General features: G+C 40.1%; 1 protein-coding gene across 1 annotated transcript; it reads left to right on the top strand.

Annotated features, from left to right (window-relative positions):
* Positions 1-1,351: 1,351 nt before the first annotated feature.
* LOC139569839 (chitin synthase chs-2-like) lies at positions 1,352-18,585 on the top strand. The gene is made up of 19 exons (XM_071391175.1): positions 1,352-1,398; positions 3,429-3,564; positions 7,200-7,385; positions 7,499-8,580; positions 8,820-8,921; positions 9,301-9,465; positions 9,636-9,783; positions 9,957-10,022; positions 10,124-10,358; positions 10,678-10,878; positions 11,129-11,413; positions 14,477-14,656; positions 15,040-15,556; positions 15,674-15,822; positions 16,257-16,600; positions 17,062-17,172; positions 17,262-17,479; positions 17,665-17,731; positions 17,935-18,585. The coding sequence occupies exons 1-19, from the start codon at positions 1,352-1,354 to the stop codon at positions 18,004-18,006; spliced, it is 4,311 nt and encodes a 1,436-aa protein (XP_071247276.1). The 3' UTR covers positions 18,007-18,585.
* The last annotated feature ends 218 nt before the right edge of the window (positions 18,586-18,803 follow it).

Here is an 18,803-nt window from a genome sequence, read left to right as displayed (position 1 = left end):
CAGCCCGTCTGGTGTTCAACCTTCCCAAGTTCTCTCACGTCACCCCGCTCCTCCGCTCTCTCCACTGGCTTCCAGTTGAAGCTCGCATCCGCTACAAGACCATGGTGCTTGCCTACGGAGCTGTGAGGGGAACGGCACCTCCGTACCTTCAGGCTCTGATCAGGCCCTACACCCAAACAAGGGCACTGCGTTCATCCACCTCTGGCCTGCTCGCCTCCCTACCTCTGAGGAAGTACAGCTCCCGCTCAGCCCAGTCAAAACTGTTCGCTGCTCTGGCACCCCAATGGTGGAACAAACTCCCCCACGACGCCAGGTCAGCGGAATCAATCACCACCTTCCGGAGACACCTGAAACCCCACCTCTTTAAGGAATACCTAGGATAGGATAAAGTAATCCTTCTAACCCCCCCCCCCCCCTTAGAGTTAGATGCACTATTGTAAAGTGGTTGTTCCACTGGACATCATAAGGTGAATGCACCAACTTGTAAGTCGCTCTGGATAAGAGCGTCTGCTAAATGACTTAAATGTAAATGTTAAATGTAGTGTTCTGCACCTGACAGGACTGTTTCGGTTTCGTTTCTCACTTTGTTTATTTTGTTCGAGTGTTTGTTGATTTAATAAATATCATGAACACTTACCACGCTGCGCTTTGGTCCGATCCTACTTCATGCAACGACGACCGTTACAGCAGTGGAGATTTGTATATCTTATTTTTGTACACATAGGCAACAAGTACAAAACGGAGGATCTACATATACTGAGGGATATTTCGAACAAATTCATAATTTGTAATCCAATAAAACCATAGTTAAAGAAGGCCTGAAAGAAAAATCACATCTAAAAGTGTTTAAGATTGTGTGAGTGGTGGATTTTCATCTATGAGGTCCTTCATCATACTATGACCTTGCACTGAATCACTGTTAATTTATGCTCTGTAACAATATAACTAGAATATCAAACATATTCTCAAAACATTGTTGCTATGTAACTCATCTTGGTAAAGAAATTGCCCCACTGAAGACATGTAAATGTTTGAGGTGGTTAATTTTGTACATACAACATGTAAATCAACCTATCACATGTACACTATCATAAAGGCAAACAAAAAGACACCTCATAATGCCACATTTCTTGTTTCATTCATTTCCGTGAGCGATAATAAAAATGTTAAAGTGTCTTATGTATGATCCTTGTACCTCTTTATGGTTAATGAGCAGTAAACGAGGGAGGGGCGAGGCGTTGCAGACAGTGGTAGTTGATTAAAGTAAACGTACGCATATCAATACCTTAGTACCTCAGTAAATGGACTGCTACTAAGGACTACTAAGCTCTACCACTAAGGACGGTGAAACATGGAGGAGCTCAAATTCAGAGGGCGGAAAAGGGAAGGGAGGCACAGGTAAGTTTTAGTCATTTAAAATAAATGAATTCAGATGAAATGTGGGAATAATTTCAGGCAAAACTGTTAGGATTCACAGGGCCTGATCCTGAAAATAATTAGCTCTGTAGAAAGAAATGAAATTATGAAATTGAAATTACACTGAGTGCGCAAAACATTAGGAACATGACACAGACTGACCAGGTGAATCCAGGTGAAAGCTATGATCCCTTATTGATGTAATTTGTTAAATCAAATCAAACTTTATTTGCCACATGCGCCGAATACAACAAGTGTAGACTTTACCGTGAAATGCTTACTTACAAGACCTTAACCAACAGTGCAGTTCAAGAATGAGAAGATATTTACCAAGTAGGCTAAAATAAAAAGTAATAATAAAAAGTAACACAATAGCAATAACGAGGCTATATACAGGGGGCACCGGTACCGAGTCAGTGTGCGGGGCTACAGGCTAGTTGAGGTAATCTGTACATGTAGGTGGGGGCGAAGTGACTATGCATAGGAAACAAACCCACTTCAATCAGTGTAGATGAAGGGGAGGAGATGGGTTAAAGAAGGATTTTTAAGCCTTGAGACATGGATTGTGTGTGTGCCATTCAGAGGGTGAATGGGCAAGACAAAATATTTAAGTGCCTTTGAGCGGGGTATGGTAGTAGGTGCCAGGCGCACTGATTTGAGTGTGTCAAGAACTGCAATGCTGCTGGGTTTTTCACGACCAACAGCTGTGTGTATCAAGAATGGTCTACCAACCAAAGGACATCCAGCCAACTTGACACAACTGTGATAAGCATTGGAGTCAACATGGGCCAGCATCCTTGTGGAACACTTTCGACACATTGTAGAGTGCATGTCCCGATGAATTGGGGCTGTTCTGAGGGCAAAAGAGGGTGTAACTCAATGTTAGGAAGGTGTTCCTAATGTTTTGTGCACTCAGTGTACATTACAACCCACTAGTTTTGATTTACGTTTGGTTGAGTTGTCAACTCGTGTGAATTAAATTTGAAATCCACAACAAATTTCACCATGTCATTGGATTTAGGTTGCAAGTTGGGTGAAAAACAGACAAAAATTGCTTACGCTGATGACTTTTTGCAAATCCATGTTCCATGTTGATTCAACCTCATCACATTTATTGTTGTTTTTGTTGTTGAAATGACGTGGAACCAGTTTTTGCCCAGTGGGAAGGAAGCAAAGTTTAATTCCTTCCCAAATGCTTCTTATGACCTTTTGTTCTGATAAGCCTATCAAAAGGAATGAAAAAACAAAGATATCTGACAATGTATTATTCATTACTACATTATGCTTACAATAAGTGTTTTGAGACTCATTCGAACGAGCATGACAGATGCATTGCAATACATTCATGTTTCAGGGTGAATAATAGCCTACAAATATAGGTGTAAGGCTTATGATCAGGCAGGCTATGTTATAGGTGGCCAGGTTGAGAACCACTGAGCTAGATCATAATCAACAGTCTATTCAGATTAATTATTTGAGACACGATTATCAACATTTGGTTCCCTCTTCAAATCAGTTTCTTTCAGTAAGCCTGGTAGAGATGACACTTAACCCACAAAGCTTGTATAAGCGATAGTTTACATAAGGTTAATATAATGGATAAACGGTCTTATCTTAATTAGGGTGATTCAACTTGTAGGGCGGGTCACAATTGGGTTGGGTGTGTTTGGATGTTTCAAAGGCAAAGCTCATTAGATATATGTAGACTGGGGTATGAAGTTGTCAGTATCTACTGTACCCCATCAACAGTCCCATTTCCATTGATTCAATAGTGCCTAATATAGTGTCATCTTTGCCTGCCACACACTTGAAAATGGATGTTGTTTGATGCCACTTGTGACTCACTTGTGCCACTAGACTTCCTTTGATATAACATATCTTCAAGTTAGATATTAAAGTAACAGTTTATAAAGGGTTTATAAAGACTTACAGTTCATGTTTTAAGGATGGTTTATGAGTCAGTAAAAACAGTTTTAACTAAATGTTTGAAATTGTTTTTGATACTGTCATAGGGACACCTGGGATCCATTCCAGTTGAATCCCATTGGTGCTGAGAAAGAGGAGAAGAGAAGATGCTTTGAGTTGTTCCAGCACCTGGTGGCAGGGTTCGTGGGGATAATGGTCCTGTCCAGTGCTGTCATCAGCAAGGTGAGCCACAATTACGGACCAGCACCCTGAACCTGGCAACTACTGGATCAGCACATTCAAGCATAATACCATCATCTTATAATCATATTTTAAAGGAATAGTTCACCCAAATTACAAAATAACACATTGGTTTCCTTATCCTGTAATCAGTCTATGGATAAAGTATGACAGCAATACATGATTTGGCTTAGTTTCCCTGGCACTGTTTCCATATGCTAACTTTTTAGCATTTGCGGCAGAAATCCCATTTAAGTAATGGAACAGATATTAGCATTTTTTTCGCACATCATGTCCAAATATCGGTCCCATGACAGATGCATTGCAATACATTGCAATACATTCATGATTTAATGGGATTTGTGCTACAAATGCTAAAATGTTAGCATGTGGAACAGTGCCAGGGAAATTAAAACAAATCATGGTTTGCTGTCAGACCTTATCCATAGACTCCATAGATCTACCTTGTCCATAGACTGCTTACATAGACTGCTTACAGGGTAAGGAAACCAATATGTAATTGTGTAATTTGGGTAAACTATCCCTGTAATGTATATCGAATCCATACAGTATCAGATACAGTGCCTTCGGGAAAGTATTCAGACCCCTTTTCTTCCACATTTTGTTACGTTACAGCCTTATTCTAAAATGGATTAGATATATTTTTTTCTCAGCAATCTACACACAATACCCCATAATGGCAAAGTGAAAACAGTTTTATCTACATTTTTGTAAAAAAAAAGGAAAAAAAAGATTTACAAAAGTATTCAGACCCTTTGCTATGAGACTCAAAATTGAGCTCAGGTGCATCCTGTTTCCATTGATAATTCTTGAGATGTTTCTACAACTTAATTTGTCAGAGAGGTGACCAAGAACCCAATGGTAACTCGGACAAAGCTCTAGAGTTCCTCTGTGGAGATGGGAGAACCTTCCTGAAGGACAACCATCTCTGCAGCACAATCAGGTGTTTATGGTAGAGTGGCCAGACAGAAGCCACTCCTCAGCAAAAGGCACATGACAGCCGTCTTGGAATTTGCCAAAAGGCACCTAAAGGCTCTCAGACCATGAGAAACAAGATTATTTGGTCTGATGAAAACAAGATTGAACTCTTTGGCCTGAATGCCAAGCGCCACATCAGGAGGAAACTTGGCACCATCCCTACGGTGAAGCATGGTGGTGGCAGTGTCATGCTGTGGGGATGTTTTTCAGTGGCAGGGACTGGGAGACCAGTCAGGATCGAGGGAAAGATGAACGGAGCAGAATACAGCGAGATCCTTGATGAAAACCTGCTCCAGAGCACTCAGGAACTCAGACTGGGGGCGAAGATTTACCTTCCAACAGGACAACCACCCTAAGCATACAGCTAAGACAATGTAGGAGTGGCTTCGGTACAAGTCTTTGTACCGAATGTCCTTGAGTGGCCCATCCAGAGCCTGGACTAGAACTTGATCGAACATCTCTGGACAGACCTGAAAATAGGGGCGGCAGGGTAGCGGCAGGGTAGCCTAGTGCGTTGGGCTAGTAACCGAAAGGTTGCAAGTTCGAATCCCAGAGCTGACTAGGTACAAATCTGTCATTATGCCCCTGAACAAGGCAGTTAACCCACTGTTCCTAGGCCGTCATTGAAAATAAGAATTTGTTCTTAACTGACTTGCCTAGTTAAATAAAGGTAAAATAAATAAAATAAAAATAGCTGTGCAGAAACATTCTTCATCCAACCTGACAGAGCTTGAGAGGATCTGCAGAGAAGAATGGGAGAAACTCCCCAAATACAGGTGTGCCAAGCTTGTAGCATCATACCCAAGAAGACTTGATGCTGTAATCACTGCCATAGGTGCTTCAATAGTTCTGAGTAAAGGGTCTGAATACTTATGTAAATGTTATTATTTATTTTTTTAAACATTTTATAAATTAGCAAAAACCTGTTTTTGCTTTGTCATTATGGGGTATTGTGTGTAGATTGATGAGGAATAAAAAATTAAAAAAACATTTTAGAATCATCTGTAACAAAATGTGGAAAAATTCTGTTATTGGTATGTTGGCATTGCGGTTTTTGCATCCTTTTCGGTTTCTCTGACCTGGTGGGAAAACCCAGTGCAGGCGAGCAACAACATGCAAGAAATGCTGACTGAGTTGGACACCTTCAGAGACTTTGTGTTTGTGATATCCAGCCTCTTAAGGATAGTAGTCATTGCTGCTGTGTACCTCATCTACCACGTGTTGATACAGGAAAACATTGTATGGTCAGATTTTGATTTCACTGCTAAGGCGGATGACGATGAAAATACAATTGCAAGGCATAGAGAGACACTTGATATTGGTCTTATTGTCCTTTTCCTCCAAGCCTTTTTTTCTGCTGCATGCCATTGGTTTGGGGTGGTGGCTTGAATGATCCACTCTGTGCGAATGAGCTTCGCCTTCCCTGTCTGCTTCACTGGGGCCATCGTTCCCTTACCCACATCAGCATTGATTAATAATTTACAAGGGAAGCGGTATAGGTTCTATATGAGACAAAACTCATGACTGTCTTTAATGAGAGGGCATATAGAAATATGTTATGTCTATATCATAGAAGGTTGGTGGCATCTTAATTGGGGAGGACGGGCTTGTGGTAATGGCTGGAATGGAATAAGTTGAATGGTATCAAATACATCAAACACATGGTTTGTTGCCATTCATTCGCTTCGTTCCAGCCATTATTATGAGCCGTTCTCCCCTCAGCAGCCTCCACTGGTCTATATCCACATATATTATTTATGTGATACTGTAGGCCATGCATGACAACGACTGAGCAATCGATTTTTTCTAACTAAATTAATAATGTTTCCATTGACAGAAGTAATACTAATTAAAGCCTCTTGTACGTTTCCCCTTACCGTCTCAGCTGGTATTGCCATCTCCATGGGCAGATGTGGAGCAAGAGAATTTATGACATGACTGTACCCTAGACACTTTGTACTCTCCTATCTGTTTTTCTCTCTAACATGTACACTGCAAACATTCTCCTTGTGAGGTCAAAATACTATGAAGGACATGTTCACATTTACTATGTACTATGTAGTTTCAGGGTTGAGTAAGTTACTTTCTAAATGTAATCCTTTACAGTTACTAGTTACCTGTCCAAAATTGTAATCAGTAATATAATTTTTGGATTACCCAAACTCAGTAACGTAATCTGATTACATTAATTTACTTTTCAATTACTTTCCTCTTAAGAGGCGTTAGAAGAAGACAAATAGAGCCCATCAAACGCATTTGATGTGTCATCATAGTGGTCTCTGACTTGTGGTCAGACTCACTCAGATGGAACAAACTTTAACTTGAGCCTTGTTTCAGTGCTGAATTTAATGTCATTGAGAAAACAGAAAGGTGTCATAATGTATTTTTGCCTATGTCATTTCTGAATTTAAAAGTAATCCAAGAAGTAATCATCATTTTTTTTTGGTATATGTAATCTGATTACAATATTTTTGATAGTAACATAATGGATTCCAGTGTTATTTAAAAAAAAAAACGATTACATGTAATCAGCTATTACCCAACCCTGTGTAGATCAGTGTCTAAATGAATTAATTCAGTCACCTTTGATTTTATAATATAAGAAGTCTGATGTCAGTTGTGTTACATCCAATCTGCAGGGCTCTCTGCTCGTTCTATCCACGCTCTCAAGCCCCACATCGACTAGGACTCCCAAGGAAAGACAATACTACGTGCTCATGTTGGTGTGCTCTTTGGTGGTGCCCAACCTGCTCGTGTTCCTCAAGTCACTGTGGAAATGCGCTTTCAAGAACTTTGTTCCGCCAAACATGAGAACTCTGGGAATTGTAAGTTGACACTGTGAAATACTACACAATTTGACTCCTTGGTGATCTTTGTAACTCTTAATTGCTCCTTGAATTGCTTGCTGTCAATACAAATTGAAATCTATATCTTTCAGGTGTGTGGCATTGAATGCCTGGTGTCTCTTGGGACCTCCATCCTGGTGCTGGTAGTGATGCCCCAGTTTGATGTACTCACAAATCTGTTCATCTCTGGGGGAGTCTGCATGCTTTCCTCTGTCCTACAGATAGCATTTCGCCTGCAGAGAGAGAACTGGAAGATCATCTTCCCCATTTGTTCTCTTATGCTTGTCTTGACTGGCTACTTTCTCCTTGGGGCAGACTATTACGTTCGGGTATCCTCTTATGTATCAGGCCAGGAAGATGACTGTTATTGGTATGTTGGCATTGCAGTTTTTGCATCCTTTTTGGTTTCTCTGACCTGGTGGGAAAACCCAGTGCAGGCGAGCAACAACATGCAAGAAATGCTGACTGAGTTGGACACCTTCAGAGACTTTGTGTTTGTGATATCCAGCCTCTTAAGGATAGTAGTCATTGCTGCTGTGTACCTCATCTACCACGTGTTGATACAGGAAAACATTGTATGGTCAGATTTTGATTTCACTGCTAAGGCAGATGACGATGAAAATACAATTGCAAGGCATAGAGAGACACTTGATATTGGTCTTATTGTCCTTTTCCTCCAAGCCTTTTTTTCTGCTGCATGCCATTGGTTTGGGGTGGTGGCTTGTAAGATCCACTCTGTGCGAATGAGCTTCGCCTTCCCTGTCTGTTTCACTGGGCCTGCCGTTCTTATCCTCGGCATGATCCTTTTCCTAACGCAATCTGAAGACCTAGCTGGGGCCGACACAACTTCTATCACAGACTTTTGCTCGAGCCTAGTTGAACTAAGCACAAAGAACACTAGCGCAGTTGTGATGCTGGAGATCACCAAGAGCATCTGCAGGACATCTTTGAGCAGCCATTACTGGACCTGGCCTTTCTCCCTACTTGCGCTGGAGGGGATTTGCATGTGGCTCGGGCTCATCACATGCACCTACTACGTGTGGAACTTCAGGGTCCAGAGGATCGAGCGCACAACTGAGCTGTTTGTGCGACGCCTATACGAGTCTGCCTTCATCGACCTGTCTCTGCTTCTGAACACCAAGATGAAGGTTGTACGAACGAGGAACCAAGAGAGGCAAGATTCTACTATTTAATTGATTAAGTCCATGTGGTCCAATACTTCACATTGCAACAGTGCAAATAGACATTTGTTCACTTATTGTTTAGTTTTACCGACAGTGCACTATATAACACAGAGACTCAGTGGTATTGTGCTGAAATATACTCACTGACATTAACATGATTAGAAACAGTTCTCTCTCCCCATCCATCCAAACAAGTTCTCACACTTTCCCAATGTTTTTCCTTCTACAGTAGTGTTGTTGATGACGTGGAAAATTGTGTAATTTACCTCTGTGCAACAATGTGGCATGAGACCTATGATGAGATGTTGAAGATCCTGACATCCATGTTCAGGTAAAGCAGAGGCCTCTTGTATACAACACAAAACAATGGCCCCGTACACACTCAAGTTGTATAACTCATGAAGCCTTTTGGCACAAACACATTTGGCACAAACGGTTGTGATACAACAGAGAGTTGTTCTGAACAAAAATAAGTACACAAGAGTTGTTGTGACACCGTAAAATGTTTGTGTAAACATGTTTGTACAGACAAACTCTCTGTTGTATCACAAGATATAATTTGTATCACAAACATTGTGTAAAATGCGTTGCATATCAGTTGTACGGGGCCAAAAGACTTTCAGAAAATAGAACGAATGATAAGGAGGTGATCACAATGTTAAGCAGAAAAATCTGACTTTATGTAATCATATGTGTCTTGATGGTTTCAGGTTGGACCGGTACAGAGGTGACCCAAAAGAGGAACATAAAGATGTTTTTGACTTTGAATGCCACATATTTGTAGATGACGCATTCATGATAGAAAAGGAGACAGGCAAAAAGTTTGTCAACGAATATGTGACCGATCTCATTCATGTGGTCATAGAGGTATACAGGTAAGTGGATATTTGGTTTTTCTTTGCTCTTTGTTCCATATAACCGAAACAATAGTGTCAATTAATGAGCACAAGCACGCGTAATGATGCATTCACTACAACTGACAATTCTATTCATCCAAAGACTGCAAACTGTATTATAATGAATCTTGAATGTTTGTGTATTTCAGGGTATTCACCAATAAGGAGCCTGATGATGTGTCAATTATTGAGACTCCCTATGGTGGGCGATTAATGTTTGTGATGCCAGAGGGAAACATGCTGTATTTCCATCTGAAAGACAAACAGCTGATCCGAAACAAGAAGAGATGGTCACAGGTGGGTGGGATGATTTTCAATATTCAATATTTTCAATATTCCTGTATGTTAACATACTTTAATTACATTTCTTGAAGAATATATGTATATCTTGTTATTGCTTTCTGGTTTTAGAATGGAAACACTTCAGGAAAATCAAATGGTTATAGGTTTGCATCTGACATGTCTTTCAGATCATGTACCTGTACTATCTGCTTGGGTGGAAAGGATACATTGTCAAGAATCCTCAAAAGATAACGGTATGTAATACATTTAATGCTAATTTAAATCAGTAGACAGCCATGGTTTCCATGGTTTTCCTAAATTAATGTGTATGATATTTTTTGTGTGTCTTGTACAGAGACAGAATAATCCTTGCCGTGCCAGTCTAATATCATTGGATGGGGAGAGTTTCCTGTTGCCACAGCATGACAATGACAGTAAGAGAAAACACATATCTGATGACAATACCTACATCATGGCTCTGGATGGGGATACAGACTTCCACCCCGCAGCTCTGATCTTACTGGTGGATCGACTTCGGAAGTACGGCAATGTGGGTGCTGCATGTGGAAGAATCCATCCAACAGGAATGGGTGAGTAAAGCTTTACCAAATATTTAGGTGGTCCACTCAGACATTGCAATGTCTAGCATATACACTGAGTGTACAAAATATTAGGAACACCTGCTCTTCCATGACACAGACTGACCAGGTGAATCCAGGTGAAAGCTATGATCCCTTATTGATGTCACTTGTTAAATCCACTTCAATCACTGTAGATGAAGAGGAAGAGACAGGTAGAAGGATTTTTAAGCCTTGAGACAATAAATTGTGGCATGGATTGTGTATGTGTGTCATTTAGAGGGTGAATGGGCAAGACAAAAGATTTAACGTGCATTTTATTCTATTGTAGGTCCAATGGTGTGGTATCAGAAATTTGAGTACGCTGTTGGTCACTGGCTCCAGAAAACAGCTGAGCACGTTTTTGGTTCAGTCCTCTGCAGTCCTGGATGCTTCAGCTTGTTCAGGGGATCAGCTCTGATGGATGACAATGTGCTCAAGAGATATACAACCACTGCAACTAGAGCTTCTGAGTACGTTCAATATGATCAAGGTGACTACTTTCTTATTCTCTCATCAACAAAACTTGATTGTCGATATCAGCCTTTACACAGGGGGTTCATAGAAAGTATTATTATCACAGTTCCTTGAACTATCTCTGTTGGCTTCAGTCGACCAAGGGTGCCATACATATTTGCAAGCTGCTTAAGTGTTCCCTAGAGATAATCATTATAGTGCGCACCTGTCCTAGGACCTGATTCGTACATTGACTTTCATGAATCTTCCCTCTTCCTGCTGGCCAGGTGAGGACCGCTGGCTGTGCACCCTGCTCCTCCAGCAGGGCTGGAGAGTGGAGTACAACGCTGCGTCAGACGCCTACACCAACTCCCCTCAGGAGTTCAAAGAGTTCTATAACCAGAGGCGTCGCTGGGGGCCCTCCACTCTAGCCAACACCCTGGACCTCCTGCACAGCGGCAATGAGACAGTCAAGAGGAACTCTTCTATCTCCAGGCTCTACATCTTCTACCAGATATTCACTGTCAGCTCCTCCATTCTTGGCCCTGCCTCTGTTTCTCTGATGATAGCAGGTGGGCACCAATCTCACACTGTACTTGTTCGGTTATTTCTTGGAAATTAATGTTTATGAATACCGATTATACTGTATGACCGAGAATAACTAGAGCTGTGGTAAAAGCAGATGTACCACTTATTCCCTTAAAAACTGGTGCGTCAATCTATATTACATAACAAACAAATACCTGTCAAAATCTGTCAGCTTAAACTAGAGATATCTGTTTTTTTGCATTGAATGCGTCTAAATCCACCGCATCCGCCAGTGTCGCACTTCCGCACCTGCGGTTTGACCTACACACTATTATAACCACTCTATAGAAAGGGACACTCTCACAAACATTTATGAATGTGTTATTCAATGCATTTCTATGGGCTTTAGTAGTAAAGGCCAAAATCAATATTTAAATGATCCATAGTATGACCATTTTAAAACAATCCATATGTCAGCTTAACACCCCCCAACATCTTACACTCTAAATAATTAAGTAAAGTTAAGTATTTCTAATTGTCAGAAAATTCAAAAGCTCAACTTCAGGCAGAGCGTCGACTGACTGGGTGGATGAGATTACATATGACTTTAACATTTTAGGGCACAGGGCTAAAGGTATAACCATAAAGTATGTCTACCCATCAGTTAAAGCAGGGCTTTTCAAACTGGGGTCCGCGGAGGTACTGCAGGGGTCTGCGATTTAGTTTATTTGTTAGAAAGAATATTTTGGGCGATTTTTTGTGAAAAATTATTATTTTATGAATATCGCTAGCTGCAACAGAATATCACCTTAGATACCATTTTTACGTCTGCGTCCAGCATGAAGGAAGTTTCATGAGGAGGTAGTTTCATGAGCCAATTCTAACTAGCATTACCGCAATGAACAGTTAACATGCTAGCTGTTCCTGTTCACAACTCTGGGGAAGTAGATCAAATGCTTCATTGCCAAAATCTCGAACTATCCCTTTAATATGGAGGAAATTACAGTCATTGGAGTTAATTACTGATATAGAAAATTACATTTTGGGATGGAAAAAAAGTTTCAGTGTTAACTTAGATGACCAAAAACAGATGACCAAAAACAAATAGAAAGCATGCAGAAAATAACTAACAATCAAACACAGTCAGACAGTTAGGTAGAATAGAAATGTTTTAAAACCGGGCATTCAGGACACATGACCATTGATTTTGTTATAATGCTTGAGCAGAGGAACACAGCATTAGCCATGGCAAAATGCATAGAATTGCAGCTTTAAAACTGCAACATTTTCTCTTAGCTCCATGAAATAATTTGGAGAATTGCAGAAAATGTGCTTTACAAAAGCAAAATGTTTCCTATGCCGCCAAGATACCTTTCTAGTTAATTAATAGACTATGTTAGACTTTACACTTCCTCTTCCAATGAACAGTGGGGAGGTCAAAATAAAAGTAACTGTCTCCCAAATCTATTTAGTTTATTTACATTTTTTTTGTGCTAATTTATGATGGAGGTCACTGGGTCTCATGTTTGCCTGGTTAGGGGTCCCTGGGCAAAACAAGTTTGAAAACCCATGAGTTTTGCGGCCGGAGTAGTCACCTTTGGGGGGGGGGGGTACTGTCACGCCCTGACCATAGAGAGCCCTTGGTTCTCTATGGTGTTGTAGGTCAGGGTGTGACTAGGGGGTGTTCTAGTCAATTTATTTATATTATTTGGGATTGAGTATGGTTCCCAATTAGAGGCAGCTGATTATCGTTGTCTCTATCGTTGTCTCTAATTGGGGATCATACTTAAGGTGTCCCTGTTCCCACCTGCTTTTGTGGGATATTGTTTGTGTTTGTGCTTGTTGCACCACGTAAGTCACGTTCCGTTGCTTGTTTATTGTTTTGTTGAGAAGTTTTCACTTAATAAAAGGATGTGGAACTCAAATCACGCTGCGCCTTGGTCCGTCCATTATCACAAGCGTGACAGAGTTACAGTATACAGTTCAGTGAAAAAGCTTTTGGCCCCTTTCTGATTTTCTCTATTTTTTGCGTATGTTTGACACTGAATGTCCACCAAAACCTAATATTAGATAAAGGGTACCTGAGTTTACAAATAACAAAAAAAATGTTAACTAATTTTATTTAATTAATTAACAAAGTCATGCAACACCCAAAAGGTTGACTCAAGTTTGCCAAAAAGCAGCTGGAATGATGATCATCAAGACTCTTGGAAGAATGTTCTATGGACAGATGAGTGAAAAGTATAACCTTTTGGACAACATCAGTCCCATTATGCCTGGCAAAAACCAAAAACTGCATTCCACAGTCAGAACCTTATATCAACAGTCAAGCATGCGGTGGTAGTGTGATGGTTTGGGAATACTTTGCTGCCTCAGGACCTGGACGAGTTGCGTTAGAATTCTACAGGAGAATGTCAGGTCATCCGTCTGTGAGTTGAAGCTGAAGCGCAGCTGGAAGACAATGCAGCAGCAAGACAATGATCCAAAACACACAATCAAGTTTATATGAAAATGGCTAAAAAGCAACACATTTGAAGTTTTGGAATGGCCTAGTCAAAGTCCAGACCTAATCCCAGTTGAGATGTTGTGGCAGGACTTGAAACGAGCAGTTCATGCTTGAAAACCCACAAATGTCGCTGAGTTAAAGCAGTTCTGCATGGGACAAAATGGGAAGGGTGGGACAAAATGACTGATCAACAACCACAGGAAACGTTTGGTTGGAGTCATTGCAGCTAAAGGTGGCACAACCAGTTATTGAGTGTAACGAGGCAATTACTTTATCACACAGGGGCATTCAGTGTTGTATAACTTTGTTTATGAAATAAATTAAATAAGTATTTCATTGTTGTGTTATTTGTTTACTCAGGTTCCCTTTACCTATTAATAGGTTTTGGTTGAAGATCTGATAACATTCAGTATCAAAAATATGCAAAAGTAGAGAAAGGGGGCAAATAGTTTTTCACAGCACTGTATGACTTTTGCTTTGGTTCAATAAAACCATAAAAGTAATGTGGCGAAGATGAGTTCAAATGGTATTGTTCTTATATGATAGGATATACAGATCTCTATTCCAGGAAGTATTCACCCTTTTTCTGTCTTCCTTTTAGGTGCTTTCCAGTTTGTGTTCCAAATTAAAGGAACCCTGTCCATAATCATAGCAGTCATCCCACCTATTTTCTACATGTTCATTTGCTTTTTGGCAAAACCAAACGCCCAGATCATCATTGCAGCCATTATGAGTGTGTTATACGCCTTTCTGATGTTAGCATCATTCTTCGCCATCATCGGTAAGCTTTGGCAATGACTTTTCACTACATACCACAAGTTATTTATGCAAAGATAGAAGCTACCTCTTATCATTTAAAGGGTGGGGGCTGGTGATAAATAATATGTTATTGCCTGTCCCATCATCATAACTATTTCTATATTTTGACATTGTCGGTTAACCTATCATCAGTATGCCACAGGTAGACTTTGTTCTAGTTTATTTTCACCCAAACATACTGTATGACATTGAGCTGTGTTTAGTCTCTCATGACAGCCTAAGTAACTGATTTAGTTCTGTGTTCTGAGATTAAGCTGTAGTTTACCACTAACTCTTACATCACTATTGTTGATTGGTGCCAAGTCAGACTGTTACGAGTCACATTTAATTTCATTCGTTCCCCAGGTGACATGGCTATGCAGGGCACATTTATCACCCCAACTGGCCTCTTCCTGGTGTCAATGGCTGTCATGTACCTGGTAACTGCCATCCTTCATCCCCAGGAGTTCAGCATGATCATCTATGGTCTGATGTACTTCATCTGTATCCCCAGTGGTTATCTCTTGCTCACAATCTACTCGCTGGTGAACATGCACATTGTCACATGGGGCACCCGAGAGACAAACAAGGAAAAAGAAGAAAAGATGACCCAGAATGTTCTCTGTGATCACAACTGCAAACTCTGCTGTTGGGATATGAAACTACAAGTTACTCAAGAGACCGATAACTTGCTACTCCAGCAACTCCAGCAGGCAGTCAATCCAAACACGCAAGTCACCGAACAGGTGGTGAAAGAACAACAGGCCAACACTAAGAAAGAGATAAATAATGCACCGAATGAAGAAAACAACAAGGGAATACTTTCAAAGTCTTCAGACAGCAAATTGGCCAAGAAAGACAGCGACTCAAAATCTGATACAAGGCATGTACAAAGCATTTCACAAAGGCCCAAAGGATCTTGCTCATTATACTGTTTAATGCAAACTTTTATCAAATGAAGTGCTATATCTGTTGTAACTTTTCATAATCTTGTTCACAGCAGTGATGACAGTGTTGACAGCATTGCTAAAAAGGAGAGTGCTTATTCCAGCATTGAAGATGACAACGAAGATGATGATAATATGCTTTATGATGGTTCGCTTTATAGTGGCTTCACCGAGGAAGAAAGAGAAATACTACCTCAAAGTGGTAGGTGTTTTAGTTCATGAAAGTCTAATCTTTACCATCCATTTGCTAACCTGCTTCTTGATAACCCTTTTCAATTGAAAGCACTTAATCTTACAGTACATAAATGACTAGGCATTTATTGAAAACTTACAAGGTAAAATTGTAGTTACATCATAATTACCAATTAATTAAAAACGTTTAATTAAATCAAGTACCACAAGCCACCATCTGGTATCAAAGTACCCACTGATTTCCTACATACAATACCAGGTAAATACCAATAGAAACATCCTGTGAAATAATGCGCAACCTGTAGACATGATTATTGATAAAGGATCACGTCAATAAAAGAGTATAGCTGTAACTGCTAACATACAAAAAGTCAGTATGTAACTGCAAGTTGAATTATACTCAACAGCACCCTCATCTCTACACAATTTGCTTTCAATAAATAGATTGGGTTCAGCCTGTCAAGGAAGAGTTCCTGAAGAAATTGACCTACGCCAACATGAAAAGGAACCTTCAGGAGCAGATCCGCTACAACCTGAGGAACAAGAACCAGGAGGATGTGTGTGAAGAGCTGGTGATGATGCTAACCGACACGGTGAACGGAGAGTTGAAGGACAAGGTGGGCCCAGAGGACGTGCTGAGCGACAGCCAGCTAGAAGAGCTGCAGTACGCCCTTAACGAGGCCGCCAGGAGGATCCTAAAAACCAACCGCATGGAGAGGCTGGAGAGGAGGGTGAAAAGAGCCATAGAGAAGACCCTCATTGCCCCACAGGTGGAGAAACTGACCGAGGTATTTGCTTGAGTGCCACATGCCATTCATATTGTATTTATATGTTATATTGTATCGCCTGGTGTTTTATCAATGCAGCTCCAGGCATTGTTTTCTCTACATATGGCCTGGGATGGACTTCAGCAACAAGTAGACTCAGTACTCTAGAACCACCCTTTGAATTATAATCTGAATCAGGGGCGGCTGAAATGACAGTTGGGCTGGTCCATTTTTAGCCCAATGTGCCTGTCTAACCTGGGATTTTAGCGCAAAATTATAAATATCTGGCTAATAATGGTTCCCGCAAGGAAAATAATCGCCAGGTGTGTTATAAATGCCAGGGCTGATTTCTGGTCCGAGTCTGCCCCTGACCTGAATAATAGAGTGTTGCACAACAATGTGTTTGTTCTCATCTAGGTAGGGATTATGAATATTACAAATGGGCAAATATAGCTACCATGTTTCCCTATGCATTTTGGCAGGAAGAACATGACTTTTGGAAGAAACTGCTTGAGAGATACCTTGCACCTATTGTTGATGATAAAGCACATAAAGAGGAAGTGACAAGGGAACTGAAGTCACTACGGAACAAGGTGTGCTTTTATATTAATTTCTTCTAAATCCATCTATTTGTTTACTCACATGGCTTGTAGAATGATATTTTATTTTTGCTGTTTTACAGGCAGTGTTTCTGTATTTCATCGTCAACGTTTTGTGGATTGTGGCCACTTTCTTTTTACAAGCCATTGGAAGTGATGTGATTAGTATCAAGATTGAAAAAGTCTGGCCAAATGGCACATCATCTGGAGAATACCTGAAGGTGGAGCCTCTCAGTCTGATGTTCCTCTTGTCATTTGCTGTGCTTCTAGTGGTGCAGTTCCTGGCTATGCTTTACCACAGGTGGGCAAACTTTTCTCAAACACAATATGATACATGATATATAATAATTTGATACATGATATATCAACATAACACCACCTTCCAAACATGCATAAGACAGACATTTCCAAATAAAAGACAGAAAGACAAATAGAATATGATTACAACCTCAACCTAAAAGTACACTGTGCGGTTTCTCTTTTCAGAGTATATACTCTTATCCATGTAGTGTCGTACAGAAGCACAGAAAAAGACTACATTCCCAGAGACGAGGTGAGTGACCTGTTAATCCAAACAATAGGAAGAATAAAGTGTACTTGATCACTATGCACTGTAGTAGACAATGAATCCTTTGTGTAATTATGGTGCAAATATATCTAATAGGTTAATACATTTCCTAGACCTTGTATGAAAACATTGTGCAGACCTAAAATGCTTGTTGTTGATCATTTTAATTATCTCCATTGTTTGTGCAGGAGGACGAGGAGGGGCTGATTCTTGAGAACCAGATAGCCAATGGCCTTGTGATCACCAGTGATGACTTGTGAAACAGGCTTTTTGGGGGTGACTTTTTTTAACCAAGTGTTCCATCAATAAAAAGGGTGACTTTGTGAAGTGTATTGCACCTTTATGTGTTAACATAATTCAGATATACCTAGCAGGGAAAGCTTATGATACTGCAGCAGTGAAATAGGAAGTGGTATACTAGGATTAAAGCAGTTGTCCAATGCCTCAGTAAAAAATAAACTATCTATTGAATAACAATATGAGTGATAAGATGTGTATTGAAAATAATTGTAATTCAGACAGATTGTAATTACTAACTGGGAAACAAGACAGTATTATGATCAGACAATAAATAAAATCATTAAAACACATACTTCTTTCTACTAATACACTAACATACATTTTTCAAGGGAAAATGACCCTTTCTAAATGTATTGCACTGAACCTATCCAACTGAAGAAAAGCCTGACCATAAAAAGGTAGTTTCTTGATAAAAATAAAATTAAAAGTGGGTTTTGCAATTTTCAACAATGTAAAACATTAGGTAATTTTACTAGTATTTATACTGCTATGTTTATGATGTAAATGTGTGACTGCTCATGCTAAACTCAAATAAAAAAAGGAATATTTTTAACAGATACTGTATTACGAGTCATAACATTCAATGGCCACTGCATGCGTCTGTCTATAAGAAGATATGTCTAGCTATTTCACCTCAAGTATCATTACTAAAATTAACAAGACATTTAAAATAAAAAGCATGTTGAGAGCAAGATACAACTTCAAAAAGACATTGCAGTTCACATAACTAAGGCAGAATGTTCACTGATGCCTTTCA

This window comes from Salvelinus alpinus, chromosome 3 (genome assembly GCF_045679555.1).
Source record: "Salvelinus alpinus chromosome 3, SLU_Salpinus.1, whole genome shotgun sequence".
NCBI lineage: Eukaryota > Metazoa > Chordata > Actinopteri > Salmoniformes > Salmonidae > Salvelinus > Salvelinus alpinus.
The sequence above is the reverse complement of the archived record's forward strand: the minus strand, read 5'-3'. Positions and strand labels throughout refer to the sequence as shown.

Excerpts from the sequence above, each read along its gene's own strand:
- LOC139569839 (XM_071391175.1), top strand. The coding sequence starts at position 1,352 with ATGGAGGAGCTCAAATTCAGAGGGCGGAAAAGGGAAGGGAGGCACAG. Across the intron at positions 3,565-7,199 it reads CCAGTGCTGTCATCAGCAAG|GGCTCTCTGCTCGTTCTATC; the intron begins GTGAGCCACAAT and ends TCCAATCTGCAG. Across the intron at positions 8,581-8,819 it reads CGAACGAGGAACCAAGAGAG|TAGTGTTGTTGATGACGTGG; the intron begins GCAAGATTCTAC and ends TTCCTTCTACAG.